Genomic DNA, 15,204 nt, shown 5'->3' with positions numbered 1-15,204 from the left:
AAAGTTTATAATGGCAATTTCTGGAATTTAGTCGTGTGATCAGGTATTGGCTGAGTAGTCCAGCAAATGCAAAGTCTTAGATCCCAACGCTGATCCACCAATGTAGGAAGTTGACTCTGTATATACTATTTCAGAGCAAGAAATAGTGTGCACAGAGTCCAAGGGGTCACCTTAGAGGTAAGATAGTGGCAACATTATATAATTCTAATGCTCTGTTTTGTGGTAGTGTGGTGGAGCAGTAGGCTTATCAGAGGGTAGTGTTAAGCATTTGTTGTACACACACAGGCAGTAAATAAGGAACACACACTTAAAGACTTAACTCCAGACCAATAGTTTTTATATAGAAAAATATATTTTCTTAATTTATTTCACGAACCACAGGTTCAAGATTTGAAGTAAATACATAAAATGCAAGGTACTCCACACAGGTAAGTAAGGAACTTTGAATAAAAGCAATATCATATACAGTCTTTGTTAAAATGGCAATAAGCTATTTTAAAAGTGGACATTGTGCAAAAATCAACAGTTCTTGGGGGAGGTAAGTAATGGTTAGTTTGTCAGGTAAGTAAAACACTTGCAAGTCTTAGTTCCTGGGCATAGGCAGCCCGCCGTTGGGGGTTCAAGGCAACCCCAAAGTTATCACACCAGCAGCTCAGGGCCGGTCAGGTGCAGAGGTCAAAGAGGTGCCCAAAACACACAGGCGCCTATGGAGAACAGGGGTGCTCCAGTTCCAGTCTGCCAGCAGGTAAGTACCCACGTCCTCGGGGGGCAGACCAGGGGTGTTTTGTAGAGCACTGGAGGGGACACCCTCAGCGGCACAGTGGCAGGCGGGTGCAGTGTGCAAAGCAAGCGTCGGGTTTTAGATCAAAAATCAACAAAAAAATCAAAATCATTAACATTTATAAAGCGCGGTACTCACCCGTGCGGGTCTCAAGGCGCTAGGGGAAAAAGGGGGGGTTATCGCTGCTCGAACAGCCAGGTCTTTAGGAGTCTCCAGAAAGCGGAGTGGTCCTGGGTGGTCCTGAGGCTGGTGGGGAGGGAGTTCCAGGTCTTGGCCGCCAGGAAGGAGAAAGATCTCCCACCCGCCGTGGAGCGGCGGATGCGAGGGACAGCAGCGAGTGCGAGGCCAGAGGAGCGGAGGAGGCGGGTGGGGACGTAGAAGCTGAGGCGTCTGTTGAGGTATTCCGGTCCCTTGTCGTGGAGGGCTTTGTGTGCGTGGGTGAGAAGTCGGAAGGTGATCCTTTTGCTGACTGGGAGCCAGTGCAGGTGTCTCAGGTGTGCGGAGATGTGGCTGCTGCAGGGTATGTCGAGGATGAGGCGGGCCGAGGCGTTTTGAATGCGTTGCAGGCGATTTTGGAGTTTGGCTGTGGTCCCGGCGTAGAGGGTGTTGCCGTAGTCCAGGCGGCTCGTGAAGAGGGCGTGGGTCACGGTTTTTCTGGTGTCGGCGGGGATCCAGCGGAAGATCTTGCGGAGCATGCGGAGGATGAGGAAGCAGGCGGAGGACACGGCGTTGACTTGCTTGGTCATGGTGAGAAGAGGGTCCAAGATGAAGCCGAGGTTGCGGGCGTGGTCTGTGGGGGTCGGTGCGGTGCCGAGGGCTGTGGGCCACCAGGAGTCGTCCCAGGCGGACGGGGTGTTGCCGAGGATGAGGACTTCCGTTTTTTCAGAGTTCAGCTTTAGGCGGCTGAGCCTCATCCAATCTGCGACGTCCTTCATACCCTCTTGTAGGTTGGTCTTGGCGCTGGCGGGGTCCTTGGTGAGGGAGAGTATAAGTTGCGTGTCATCGGCGTAGGAGGTGATGATGATGTCGTGCTTGCGTACGATGTTGGCGAGGGGGCTCATGTAGACATTGAAGAGTGTCGGGCTGAGTGATGAGCCTTGGGGTACGCCGCAGATTATCTCGGTGGGTTCTGAGCGAAACGGAGGGAGGTAAACTCTTTGGGAACGGTTTGAGAGGAAGGAGGCGATCCAGTCCAGGGCCTGGCCTTGGATTCCGGTGGAGCGGAGGCGGGTGATTAGGGTGCGGTGACAGACGGTGTCAAAGGCAGCCGAGAGGTCGAGCAGAATGAGGGCGACTGTTTCACCGTTGTCCATCAGGGTTCTGATGTCGTCGGTGACTGAGATGAGGGCGGTTTCAGTGCTGTGGTTGGTTCGGAATCCGGTTTGTGAGGGGTCGAGAAGGTTGTTGTCTTCCAGGAAGGTGGTCAGCTGTTTGTTGACGGTCTTCTCTATTACTTTGGCTGGGAAAGGCAGAAGAGAGATGTGGCGGAATAGGATTCAATGGAGGGACCCGGGGGTCACTCTAGCGGTGCAGACAGGCACAGGGGCTTCTCGGAACAGCCACCACCTGGGCTAGGCAGAGGGGCGCCTGGGGGTCACTTCTGCACTGAGGTTCGGTTCCTTCAGGTCCTGGGTGCTACGGGTGCAGTGCTGGTTCCAGGCGTTGGGTCCCTTGTTACAGGCAGTCGCAGTCAGGGGGAGCCTCTGGGGTCTCTCTGCAGGTATCGCTGTGGGTGCTCAGGGGGGTCGTCTTGGGCTACTCACGGGGTCGCAGTCGCTGGGGAGTCCTCCCTGTGGTGTTTGTTCTCTGGATCTCGAGCCGGGGCATCGGGTGCAGAGTGTGAAGTCTCACGCTTCCGGCAGGAAACGTGAGTTCTTTAAAAGTTGCTTCTTTATTGCAAAGAAGTTGCTGTTGTTGAACAGAGCCGCTGCTCACGGGAGTTTCTTGGTCCTTTAGTCCAGGGCAGTCCACTGAGGCTTCAGAGGTCGCTGGTCCCTGTCGGATGCGTCGCTGGTCGCAGGTTTTTGAGTCAGGAGACAGGCCGGTAGGGCTGGGGCCAAAGCAGTTGTTGTCTTCTCTGCAGGCTTGTAGGTCAGCAGTCCTTCTTGTTTCTTCAGTTTAAAGGAATCTGATTTCCTGGGTTCTGGGGTGCCCCCTAAATACTAGATTTAGGGGTGTGTTTAGGTCTGGGAGGGCAGTAGCCACTGGCTACTGTCCTGGAGGGTGGCTACACCCTCTTTGTGCCTCCTCCCTGTGGGGAGGGGGGCACACCCCTATTGGGGGAATCCTCCAAAACTAAGATGGAGGATTTCTAAAGGCAGGGGTCACCTCAGCTCAGGTCACCTTAGGGGCTGTCCTGACTGGTGGGTGACTCCTCCTTGTTTTTCTCATTATCTCCTCCAGCCTTGCCCCCAAAGGTTGGGGCAGTGGCCGGAGGGGCGGGCATCTTCACTTGCTGGGATGCCCTGCGGCGCTGTAACAAAAGGGGTGAGCCTTTGAGGCTCACCGCCAGGTGTTACAGTTCCTGCAGGGGGAGGTGTGAAGCACCTCCACCCAGTACAGGCTTTGCTCCTGGCCACAGAGTGAGAAAGGCACTCTCCCCACGTGGCCAGCAACTTGTCTGGTTTGTGGCAGGCTGGCAGGAACTGGTCAGCCTACACTAGAAGTCGGATTGGTATTCAGGGGGCATCTCTAAGATGCCCTGTGGGTGCATGTTACAATAAATAGCACACTGGCATCAGTGTGCATTTATTGTGCTGAGGAGTTTGATACCAAACTTCCCAGATCTCAGTGTAGCCATTATGGAACCGTGGAGTTCGTGTTTGACAAACTCCCAGACCATATACTTTTATGGCTACCCTTATGGCTAAGGTTTTGCTTAGACTGTAGGAGCATAGTACTCATGCACATATGCCCTCACCTGTGGTATAGTGCACCCTGCCTTAGGGCTGTAAGGCCTGCCAGAGGGGTGACTTACCTATGCCACAGGCAGTGTGAGGTTGGCGTGGCACTCTGAGGGGAGTGCCATGTCGACTTAGTAATTTTCTCCCCACCAGCACACATAATCTGTGATGCAGTGTGCATGTGCTCAGTGAGGGGTCCCCAGGGTGGCATACGACATGCTGCAGCCCTTAGAGACCTTCCCTGGCATCAGGGCCCTTGGTACCAGGGGTACCAGTTAAAAGGGACTGATCTGAGTGCCAGGGCTGTGCCAATTGCGGAAGCAAAGGTACAGTTTAGGGAAAGAACACTGGTGCTGGGGCCCGGTTAGCAGGGTCCCAGCACACTTTCAATCAAAACTTAGCATCAGCAAAGGCAAAAAGCTAGGGTGTAACCATGCCAAGGAGGCATTTCCTTACAATACACAAATACTTACCCCATATTAAATCTAGCCATGGAATCCCCATCTTCTACACATCATAAGGAAAGTTCGCCCACAGCCCCGCAGTCCTTCTCCTATTTCTTCACACCTCAGTCACCCATTTCAGTATGGTCTAATCACCTTCAACACCTCTGGCCTTGCATCCAAATTCAGACTAGACTGGGTCATAGCAAAACTTCAGAGGGATACTAGCCATGTGGCTTCAGGTCAGCCTTCTCTGTACTTCATGTCGTAGGATATTTTTGATGCTATGCCTGCTAGAATCCATATAATGAAAACCAAGGCTCTCTGAAGCAGGTAGTGCTGTTCCACAGCACTTCTTAACAGGTATCTTTTTTGTGTATTGACAGCAGCGTCAAGCTCCTCAATACTCTTTCCACTCACAAAAACCACACATATTTTTTTATGTATAGATATTAACTACAAACTGCACTTCTGCATAAATTACTATCATAATAGTAAATGTCAACTGTAAATGTTGTAGTGCTATTTCAAAACACAGTTGCAGGAAACAGAAAATGTGGAACACTTCTTTTGTTACAATAACACTTCTCTGCATTTTTCTTCTAACAGCTGTCAACATTATGATAACCACTGTGTGTGATGCTTAAGTGCATGTAAAATCATTTGCTTATGCTGTTAGTTGAGTATTGATGTTATTCAGTTGCAGTTTCAACCCAGACTGGAAGCCATCAACAGGAAAATATTGATTGTTTTGTTGAGCGCAAGGCACTGTTCTCACTAACCAAAGTCTACATCCCACAGCGGAGCAGCTATTCAACATGATTGAAAGATAAAAAATAAAAAATAAAGTGCAATGACGCCATCAGTGCTGGCTGTCTTATAGCTTTTTTTTATTTTTTATTTATTTTTCAGCCATGCTACACAGTTGTACAACATAGCTGAAAAAACACTGATTAAGTCAATAGATCTTGCACAGGCAGGGCTTTTTGGCTTTGACAAGACTAGTTGATTGCATTGCCTCTTGATCTACAGTGGGCACCCATTCAGGGTTTGAAAATGTTTAATCTTGTAGGCTTTCTGATAAGTACCAAATGCCACCTGTTTTGACTCAGGCTCCTCCAACACCAAAAGAGTGGTTTTCTTGTCCTGCTAAGTCAACTGCCCAAGAGCCCTATACATAGCAGCAGTCCGGAAGCTGTCTAGTAATGCACAAGGCACTATGCAAAAAGCCCAGACACTACAAACCTGCGTTCTGATGCCCAGGTTGACTTACAGACTTGTATACACAACAATTCCAAAGCTTATTGCACGAAGGTGTCATGTTACCTGTTTCACTACCCTCCTTAAAAAACTCATTTGTCATTCAAAGTCCTACCCCATCCCATTTTCAAAGGCACTCATTACTGATACGTCTGGTGCGTGCAAGCAGCAGTTTCATTAGTAATGTACTACCGGGGCCATGATTTATTAGTCCCCTCTGGGCGGAGGCGCAACTAGACCCGAACTTCGGAAGGGCTTGTACATCAAGCGATAATGATGGGGCTGCCACTTCACATATTGCAGGAAGAGACATTCTCAGGGCCAGTATAGGAGCATACATTGCCAAAATGTATGCCTTTAATGTGCTAACACATGCAAACAGCATTCATACATGCCAATATTTTCATTCATCAACACATTAAAGCTAGATCTACTGGCTTTGCCAAAAATTTCCACTCAGTCACTAAGCACTGCTGGAGCTTCTAGAGTATCCACTAGACCTGCGAGTTATCAGATGCCTGCACGATGTTTTACACCAACGAATCTTGTGCCTGTGTGCATGTCTGATACACAGAAAAGAAAGCTGTATTACAAAGGTGTCTTTTCTTACTAAAAACAACTTGAGACACTTAATAAACAAATGCTTTAGGGAACAAAAAGATGTCTAAGAGGGGGTTCCCTGAGAAACACAAGAAAGTGCTCCCTCGGACATCGAGAAGGAGGCATATATAATCCCTATTAAATGTGTGATGCATGTACTGGGATAAAGAAAAATCTGTAGGGCTTTTATGTGACAAAATGAGGGGTGTTCACAAAGTGTCCAAAAGGAAAGGGCATTCACAGAGCAGTATGAGAAGAATAACTTCACAATGTAATTCATGTCTTAGTTTATATTGATATAGCACAAACTTAGCTGGGGAACAACAGAGTGCTGTATATTATGGGTAGAGATGGAGACGAAGCAAGACTGCATACATCAAGTGGGGATCTAAATCTATGTGAGTTAAAAACCACAAAACCCATGGCAAGCAGCGGGAAGAATGCATTCCTAGGTCAGCTTTCTAAATGTCCCCAAGATGTCTTTAGCTGCGACCTAAAAATAAGCGCTTGAAGTGCATAACAAGTATGGCCACTGAGGTCGTGAGTGCCATGGTTGCGAGGTCAGTGAAGGTGGGGGCATAACTATTTTTTTGGTGTTTCCCCTTCAGCTAACTGCATATAGAATAACTTGTATACCTTAAATAAAATAATGAATGCACGTTTAATCAGCCTGGGATGCGTCACACCAGTGAACTCTGTTTGCCATAGTGGGGAATAGCAAGATGTGTATTTATAGAGCTCTAAGGTCCTACCCTGTGACAGAAAGCATTCGGAATGTCTTTTTTCTTTAAATTGTGTGGTACACATATAGGCTGCTGCAAAATGTGTACAAAGATTTTGTGTTTAACAAGTGCTTTCAAAATACATGTTTAATTATATGCAAACAGGTTGTACCTAGTGTAAACATGCTTTATAATTGTCCATTAAAAAGATGCATTCCAGAACTCAGTAACACCCTTACCATTTACATTTTTCAGTTAGCACACATCCCTGAAGTGAAGCATGTACATCATTTAGGGGTCGCCAGGGGTCACAACTGGATTCCTGGCTTTCCCCTTGCAACCCTTGGCGGTGACTTTCCCACCCCTGACCTCAGACGTGGCAAAATCAGTTCCAGGAATGCACAGGCAGCTTGTGCTTATGGACGTCATTTGGGGCTCTACTTTCCTTGTTTCTTGTAATTTTCTGTCTAATGACATCATTGGAGCCCTGAGCTTCCAACGCGGATCGGAGGAGAAATGCAAGAGCATTTCTCCTCCGATCAAGTGGAGGGAGCAAGAGAGGCATCAAAGGAGAGGAAAGGCTTTTCCTCTCCTTTCATGTCTCTCTCTGCATTTCTGCTGCCCGATCGCACTGCAATTGGGCACCAGATATGCTACTAGACATATTTTTTATTTGATCATTTTGATATGTCCACATAGTGTTTTGGGGCATTTCCTTTCGCGGGCACTAGGCCTACCCACACAAGTGAGGTACCATTTTTATCGGGAGACTTGGGGGGATGCTGGGTGCTAAAATTTGAGGTCTGCAAAGGATTCTAGGTAACAGAACCTGGTGAGAGCCCCACAAGTCACCCTATCTTGGATTCCCTAAGGTATCTAGTTTTCAAAAATGCACAGGTTTGGTAGGTTTCCCTAGGTGCCGTCTGAGCTAGAGCCCAAAACCCACAGCTAGGCACTTTCCCCCAAAAAAAGCTCTGTTTTCTTTAGGAAAATATGATGTGTCCACGTTGTGTTTTGGGGCATTTCCTGTCGCGGGCACTAGGCCTACCCACACAAGTGAGGTACTGTTTTTATCAGGAGAATTGGGGGAACGCTGGGTGGAAGGAAATTTGTGGCTCCTCTCAGATTCCAGAACTTTCTGTCACCAAAATGTGAGGAAAAAGTGTTTTTTGGCCAAAGTTTCAGGCTTGCAAAGGATTCTGGGTAGCAGAACCTGGTGAGAGCCCCACAAGTCACCCCATCTTGGATTCCCATAGGTGTCTAGTTTTCAAAATGCACAGGTTTGGTAGGTTTCCCTGAGCTAGAGGCCATAATCCACAGCTAGGCACATTGTGAAAAACAGGTCAGATTTCAATGTAAAAATGTGATGTGTCAATGTTGCATTTCCTGTCGCAAGCATTAGGCCTACCCATGCAAGTGAGGTACCATTTTTATCAGCAGACTTGGGGAAACATAGAATAGCAGAACAAGTCATATTGCCCCTTGTCTTTCTCTAAAGTTTTTCCTTCTAAATGTAAGACAGTGTGTAAAAAAGACGGCTATTTGAGAAATGCCCTGTAATTCACATGCTAGTATGGGGACCTTGGGATTCAGAGATGTGCAAATAACCACTGCTTCTCAACACCTCATCTTGTGTCCATTTCGGAAATACAAAGGTGTTCCTTGATACCTATTTTTCTGTCTTTATATTTCACCAAATGATTTGCTGTATACCCGGTGGACAATGAAAACCCATTGCAAGGTGCAGCTCATTTACTGGCTCTGTGTTACCTAGGGTTCTTGATGAACCTACGAGCCCTATATATCCCTGCCACCAGAAGAGACCAGCAGAGATAACTGTATATTGCTTTCAACAATCTGACATTGCAGGAAAAAGTTACAGAGTAAAACGTGGAGAAAAATGGCTGGGTTTTTTTCAGCTCAATTTCAATATTTTTTTATTTCAGCTGTTATTTCTGTAGGAAAACCTTGCAGGATCTACACAAATGTCCCCTTGCTGAATTCATAATTTTGTGTACTTTTCGGAAATGTTTAGCTTTCTGGGATCTAGCATTAGTTTCACACCCATTTCTGTCACTAACTGAAAGGAGGCTAAAAGCACAAAAAATAGTAAAACTGGGGTATGTCCCAGTAAATTGCCAAAATTGTGTTAAAAAATGAGGTTTTCTGATTTAAGTCTGCCTGTTCCTGAAAGCTGGGATGATGGTGATTTTAGCACCGCAAACCCTCTGTTGGTGCCATTTTCAGGGAAAAGAACCACAATCCTTTGTCTGTAGCCCTTTTTTCCCTTTTTTTTTTAAACAAACATTTCGCTGTATTTTGGCTAATTTCTTGGTCTCCTTCAGGGAAACCATCAAACTCTAGGTACCTCTAGAATCACTAGGATGGTGGGGGGAAAAAGGACACAAATTTGGTGTGGGTAGCTTATGTGGACACAAAGTTATGAGGGCCTAAGTGTGAACTGCCCCAAATAGCCAAAAAAAGGCCCGACATCTGAGGGGGAAAAGGCTTTGCAGCGAAGGAGTTAAACAAGCAAAGGTGCATTGTTTCCCATAGACCATGCCCTTTGTGACCTCGAAGTAAAACAATACTAATCCTATTACCAGTAATGTGTCAATCACCACAGTTCCCTGATTTTCACCAACTTACTTTTTCAACCTGTTCTAGCAATTGAACGTGCCAAATTGGTTCAAGTTCGCAGTATTTATTTTCTTCTTGCTCTTATACCGAAGTTGTAGTTCCCAATCTGTTATTTCCTTCCTTCGTTCCAAGAGACATGGTGGCCTGATTTAGAATTGTGTCGAAACAGAAAGTCTTCCTATATATGGAGTAAAGTCTAAATCTAGAGAAGATCCAGAAGCTGAACCACCTCCTTCTCTTATTATGTCGGAGGAAATTTGACCTTCAGCTTCCAGTCCAGACCCAGACCATGCTCCGTAAAACATGATTTTTCCCTTACCACCCAAGTGTAAATTAGGCTGAGATTGAAGCCTCCCAACTCTACTCCTAGCATATTTTATTAATATAAAAACAAAAACCGTACATAATCCGTGAGGATGCAAAAACTGATGGAAATATCCAGCACAGGTGAGCCTGCAGCTGTAAGCAGCAAATCCGAATTGCAGCAAACGTCCAGGTCTGTTTGCCATCCCAAATGTCACCGGCCTTCTTTTGGAGTCTTAGATATTTGCAGTTTCTTTAAACTCTTAAGTAACAATGTAGGCATTGATCTCCCAAAAACGTCCAAACCACCAAATTTCACCTTTGTCCTCTTCTTTGTGTAAAACCTTTTTTTCCTGCGCGTGCTTTCCAGATCTCTGTACAGTCCCAAGTATTGTGTCACATTGATGGCAAGAGCAGGGTGGTTGGGCTTTTTCGAAACTCCTCTGCCAGACTCATCACTGGCACGTTTGGATGCATTGCAGCTGGACCTATACACTGACTGCCGATTAAATTACACACTAAATTTAAGGTGGCCCACCTCACTTTTAAAATCTTAATTTTAGAGCAGTCCTTCTTCACCCCTAAGCGGCAACCCTCCATAGGCTTCTGCTACACTCGCAGCAAACGTATAGCCAATCTCAGGATTCCTTTTGTTATGAAATTGACCACTTCTGATCTGGCCTTCTCTAGTTCAACCCCAGGGTTTTGGAACAACCTTTGCCTTTCAATCAGAATTGTGGTTACTGGCTTCCAGATGTAACCGAGCACTTTATTGTTTGAACAGTAGTTGTTTTAGCGCGCATATCTGTATTTTCTATTCTTGTGACTCTTACTTTATCTTTACACCTCCATAGGCTGCCAGCAAGGTTCGGGCTAGACAAAAATAAAAAAGCAAATGAAAATATATCACATAATGTTGCCAAAAGGCGCATTGGTTTCGACTGGTCTCTAACTCTTGTTTTCTAGAAAGCTAATACCCAGTGTAGGGTATTTGCAGCGTCAGTTCCATTTTTGATGTCATGAACACACATTGGATAGCCACATTGTATAGATGTTCAATAACGGATGGTGATTTTTTTAACCTCTTTAGGTCTGGGTTGCCAGCACAGCTCTCTGTAAGATCTGTTACTTACAGTATACTTGGAGAGGGCTTCGGGTCAGTCCTTTCAACCACTGGCTTATTCAGATCAGCATTTTTCAGTTATTGGCTCGAGAATTTGACACTCCCATCTTACATCCGCTACAAGAGAGCATTGCTTTCTCACTGCTACTGGCTATTTCGTGTCATTTTCTGTTTCCTATGGAATACTCACATTACGAATCATGACGTACTATTTACATTTAGAAACACACTCTACCATCCACACTTTTTGTTACATCTATATATTTGTAGCTCATACAGTGCACTGTATACAGAAGGCAGTCTTTATGTTATTGTAGCATGCAATTTCATAAATGATTTTGTCGCGAATTAAGTTGTTATGGCCTCCTAATTGCTTTGTGTTTATCACACCACCAATGCCACGCCCACCAGTACCAATTATTAACAATACTAAACCAAAAAGTCCACCTACACCATTCCCAGTATAACAACACCATGCATCAATACTGCCCCCACTACCACCAATACAACCTTGCACCCACTACCAGACAACAAAAACACCTCCCCCATTTTCACTGTGGAATAAAACTCCGGATGTAGGTTTCGGGTGAGTCTGAGCAGTATTATTAAAAACCAGAGCTGAGAACCAGACAGAGGGGTGTAGCTTGGTTAGTAAAATAGGGGGTGCGTGAGCTTCAGATTCTCCCACAATCACACAGGCATATATTATACAACAAGCAGGGTGTATGAGGGGCTAAAGGGCAGTGGAAGGGGAATGCGGATGGGTTAGGAGTACTAAATTGGAGAAAGACAATATTTTGTAAAATGCCAACCTTTCCCAGGACTCTCAAAACCAAGAGGGATAGAGTGTGTTTGTTTTTGTCTGTGTGTATGGAAAACATCCTGGTGAAATCCGACAGACTCCCCCTCACCCAACTGAAAGCACCTGTACCCAACTATTTATCAGAAAATGTATTTATTAGGGGGGAGTGGGTGCTTCCAGTACCTGCTAAGGAGTAGAGCGCATGAGGTAAATCACACCTTTAAGCTCTATATCTGATGTTTCTAGAATCGGTCACGACTACGGGTGTTTGATGCTACAGCCGGCAGCTTCGGAGATGAGCTCAAGGGAGCAAGAGCAGGGCACCTTCAAAAGTATCAACATACCAGCACCATTACTGCAGAAACTGCATGTGTCGGAGCAGAAATGGGAATGTCCATTTAATGCAAGCAAGAAAGCATGTCTGTGATTGTTTTCAATAGTCCAGCATTATTTAAGACCGTTCACTTTAATCTGACATCATCAAATATATGACCACCAATACTTTTCTATTGCCTTCAGTTGAAATACACCATATTAACTATTGAAGAGCTATAAAATCAGTAAGACTTATATATTAGAGTACAATTCGCCTATACCATAAAAGATGTAAAAACAGAATAAACTACATTAAAACTATCACTCATCCATATGATTGCAGAGCAAGTCAGATACCTGACAAAGTTAGCGTAGTTATAGCATGCATCTGAATTACATAGAAATTCAATTATTACATGTCAGTTAATGTATTAACATGCCTTGTTGCAATAATAATAGACTAATTAAATAGTGCCTTAGCTCCTGGTGAATACAGCATTTAACCATAACATTTTACGTGTCTCACTTTTCATTTCACACAGCAGACCCATTTTTAGGGTCGAGCCTGCGTTGCATGCGCTCACGCATGCGTATCGCAGCGAGACGCTTTAGTATTTAGAAAAGGGCTCGGAGCCCTGTCAACTTCACGTCAGTGTTTTTTATTGGTTCGTGGGCTTTCCTAATAAAATCTGTTTGCTTTCATTAGTCGAAGGCACGCATACGTCATGCCTTTTCCGTGGTGAGCCCTCCTCCAGCGCAGCGCCCAAGTACAGAAAACATGCGAGGCTCGCTTTTTTCCATCGGACTCGTGGACTTCTTTTTCTCTAATTTACGAGCGCGATTTCGCTTGGCAGAAGTCGAGCGCTTTACATAGTTAATTTCACTTTTTCGGGTTATGTACATAAATGCACTTCTGCCTGATAGGTGAAAAGTGGGGTTAGGAGTTTACAACGCGATCAGCTCTAACATGAGCAAACGCGAGACCCGTTGCATTGTAAATGCTTGTTTTCCTTGGTGATGCCATATCAGGACCACAACATCATAAAAGTGCATCAGGCATTAGGTGTCAGACCCATTCAAATGTATATTTAAATTTGGTACGATGCTGTATGTTGAAAACACAGTATTAATTGCAAAGAGGTCAGATCCACAAGACTGGAATTTTTATCCTTGCTGACTCACGCTAATGCCTTGGAATGCCTTTAAACAAGGTCCGGGAGGCGAAGATTTTATTTAAGACAAGAACTTCCAAAAAGAGCCACATTCTGCAACCTTATGCATCTCTTTTGGATTCCTCAATTTCCTTTATTCACCAATACCAACTGGTACCTTACACCCAACCCTGCCTGTAACAGCACCACCAATAGTATACCACTACCACCATGCTTTGCAGTGACCAAGTCATTAAGTCTCACTTTAATGCACTATTGCATTAAAACATAATTTCATCATGCCTGTGTGACTATTGGCTTTGCCATTCCTTGTTTTTGGTTGGGTTTTTTTCAGAACATTTTTGTCCTTTGCAGAAACATATATGAGGTATTGGTTATACAAATATAGTAAATATCCGTAAATATTATTGGATAAGAATATTTGGTTAACATTAGGAATTAAAATTCATCTGCAGCAAAGCCGAACTTCTTCACATATGGGCGCTTTTGCGTCAGAGGATTTAAGGCACTAATGTATGAAATAAGAAAAGCAGACTACGTGTAAACTGTTATAATAGCTTGTTACGGGCCTACTGTTCTATTCACATTTATGGAAGACAAAATCTGTGTCCTCTCCTGATGTTGCTTGTCGTTTCTCTTGGCAGGTCCTGCATGGTCACACAACATTTCTAAGCTATGTCTATAACTGGGAACTGTTAATCTGGGAAACAGCGCTGTTGATTTTTCTGCTGCGTTTAACTTCACTTGGATCGGAAACAAACAAAAAATACAGCAATGTTTCTATTTTACTGACAGAGCAGGTACTGGCATTTTGGTTATTTATGTATTTAGTTGTCAAAGAGGACGAATTGGACATGGGCAGTTTAACAATAAAACTAATAAATTATGGTTTAAGACAACCCTCCCCCTGCAGATCTTGGTAATAATCTCTCTGTTTTACAGATTGGTAAGTAAATATGTTGTCTCCAAACTCGAGATTTATATCAGATATGATATTTGAAAAACTATGCAATAATAGAAGTTAAGTTATAACAAGTTTATTGAGATTGTTTTAGACCTCCTTTAAGATCAATATATGAAGCTATCTTTCAAGATTACAATATTAACATTAATCCAGAACATACATATTCATTCAGTGGAATCATTATAAAACTTACGAATTCGTCTGGTCTAGATATATTAAACTTCATATTTAATGGATTTAAATGGATGGATTTAAAGATTTAAAGATCGTTTCTAATAGGCAAATGAAAAGTACATTTTCAAACGGATTGGATAGACAGAAACAAGATGACATTTTTTTCCAAATGAAATCAATATAAGGTTAAAAAACAGGTTTTGTAATATATTATTCCATTTCTACTAAATTAAGTGATTCTGCCAGCCAAGTTTGGAAAATAAATTAGCATTCTATGGACCAAGGATAAGAATTTAGGCTGTGGATGCATATGTAACAAATACAGGATCTTTTGCCTGTTTAATGGACTATGGGGGTCATTCTGACCGCCAGGGTCACGAATGACGGAAGCACCGCCAACAGGCTGGCGGTGCTTCAAATGCCATTCTGACCGCAGCGGTAAAGCCGCGGTCGCCCCGCCGGGGCCGGCGGTTTTCCGCCATTTTTGCCCCGGCTGGGAGAATCCGCCAGGGCAGCGCTGCATGCAGCGCTGCCCTGGGGATTCTGACCCCCGTACCGCCAGCCTGTTTCTGGCGGTTTTCACCGCCAGGAAGAGGCTGGGGGTAAGGTGTGTCCTGGGGCCCCTGGGGGCCCCTGCACTGCCCATGCCACTGGCATGGGCAGTGCAGGGGCCCCCTAACAGGGCCCCGGCCAGCTTTTCACTGTCTGCCTAGCAGAGAGTGAAAAGCGCGATGGGTGCAACTGCACCCGTCGCACGGCCGCAACACCGCCGGCTCCATTCGGAGCTGGCTCCTGTGTTGCGGCCCTCATTCCCGCTGGGCCGGCGGGCGCTAACTTGGTTAGCGCCCGCCGGCCCAGCGGGAATGTCAGAATGGGGGCTGCGGAATTTTGGCCGCATGGCGGCCGCCGCCTGCCAAGGTTGGAATGACCCCCTATGTTCGCTGGGAAAAAGAGATGGAAATGGAATAATCAGTGAGCTGGAATTAAGATTATATAGTACAT

At 45.2% G+C, this 15,204-nt stretch overlaps 1 protein-coding gene across 5 annotated transcripts in view; it reads left to right on the top strand.

Moving 5' to 3' along the window:
- Positions 1-15,204, top strand: part of PHTF1 (putative homeodomain transcription factor 1) — a 499,499-nt gene that overhangs the window by 405,070 nt on the left and 79,225 nt on the right. For 4 of the 5 annotated variants that reach the window (XM_069238694.1, XM_069238696.1, XM_069238695.1 and 1 more), the window contains one exon: positions 13,709-13,864. The exons of the other annotated variant lie outside the window; for it this stretch is intronic. In XM_069238694.1, coding sequence (XP_069094795.1) covers positions 13,709-13,864 — 156 coding nt within the window. The remainder of the gene's footprint in view (positions 1-13,708; positions 13,865-15,204) is intronic. 5 annotated transcript variants of the gene reach the window in all.

The sequence above is a fragment of the Pleurodeles waltl genome, chromosome 6 (genome assembly GCF_031143425.1).
Source record: "Pleurodeles waltl isolate 20211129_DDA chromosome 6, aPleWal1.hap1.20221129, whole genome shotgun sequence".
Lineage (NCBI taxonomy): Eukaryota > Metazoa > Chordata > Amphibia > Caudata > Salamandridae > Pleurodeles > Pleurodeles waltl.
Note: the sequence above shows the minus strand (reverse complement) of the source record. Positions and strands in the feature narration are given on the sequence as shown.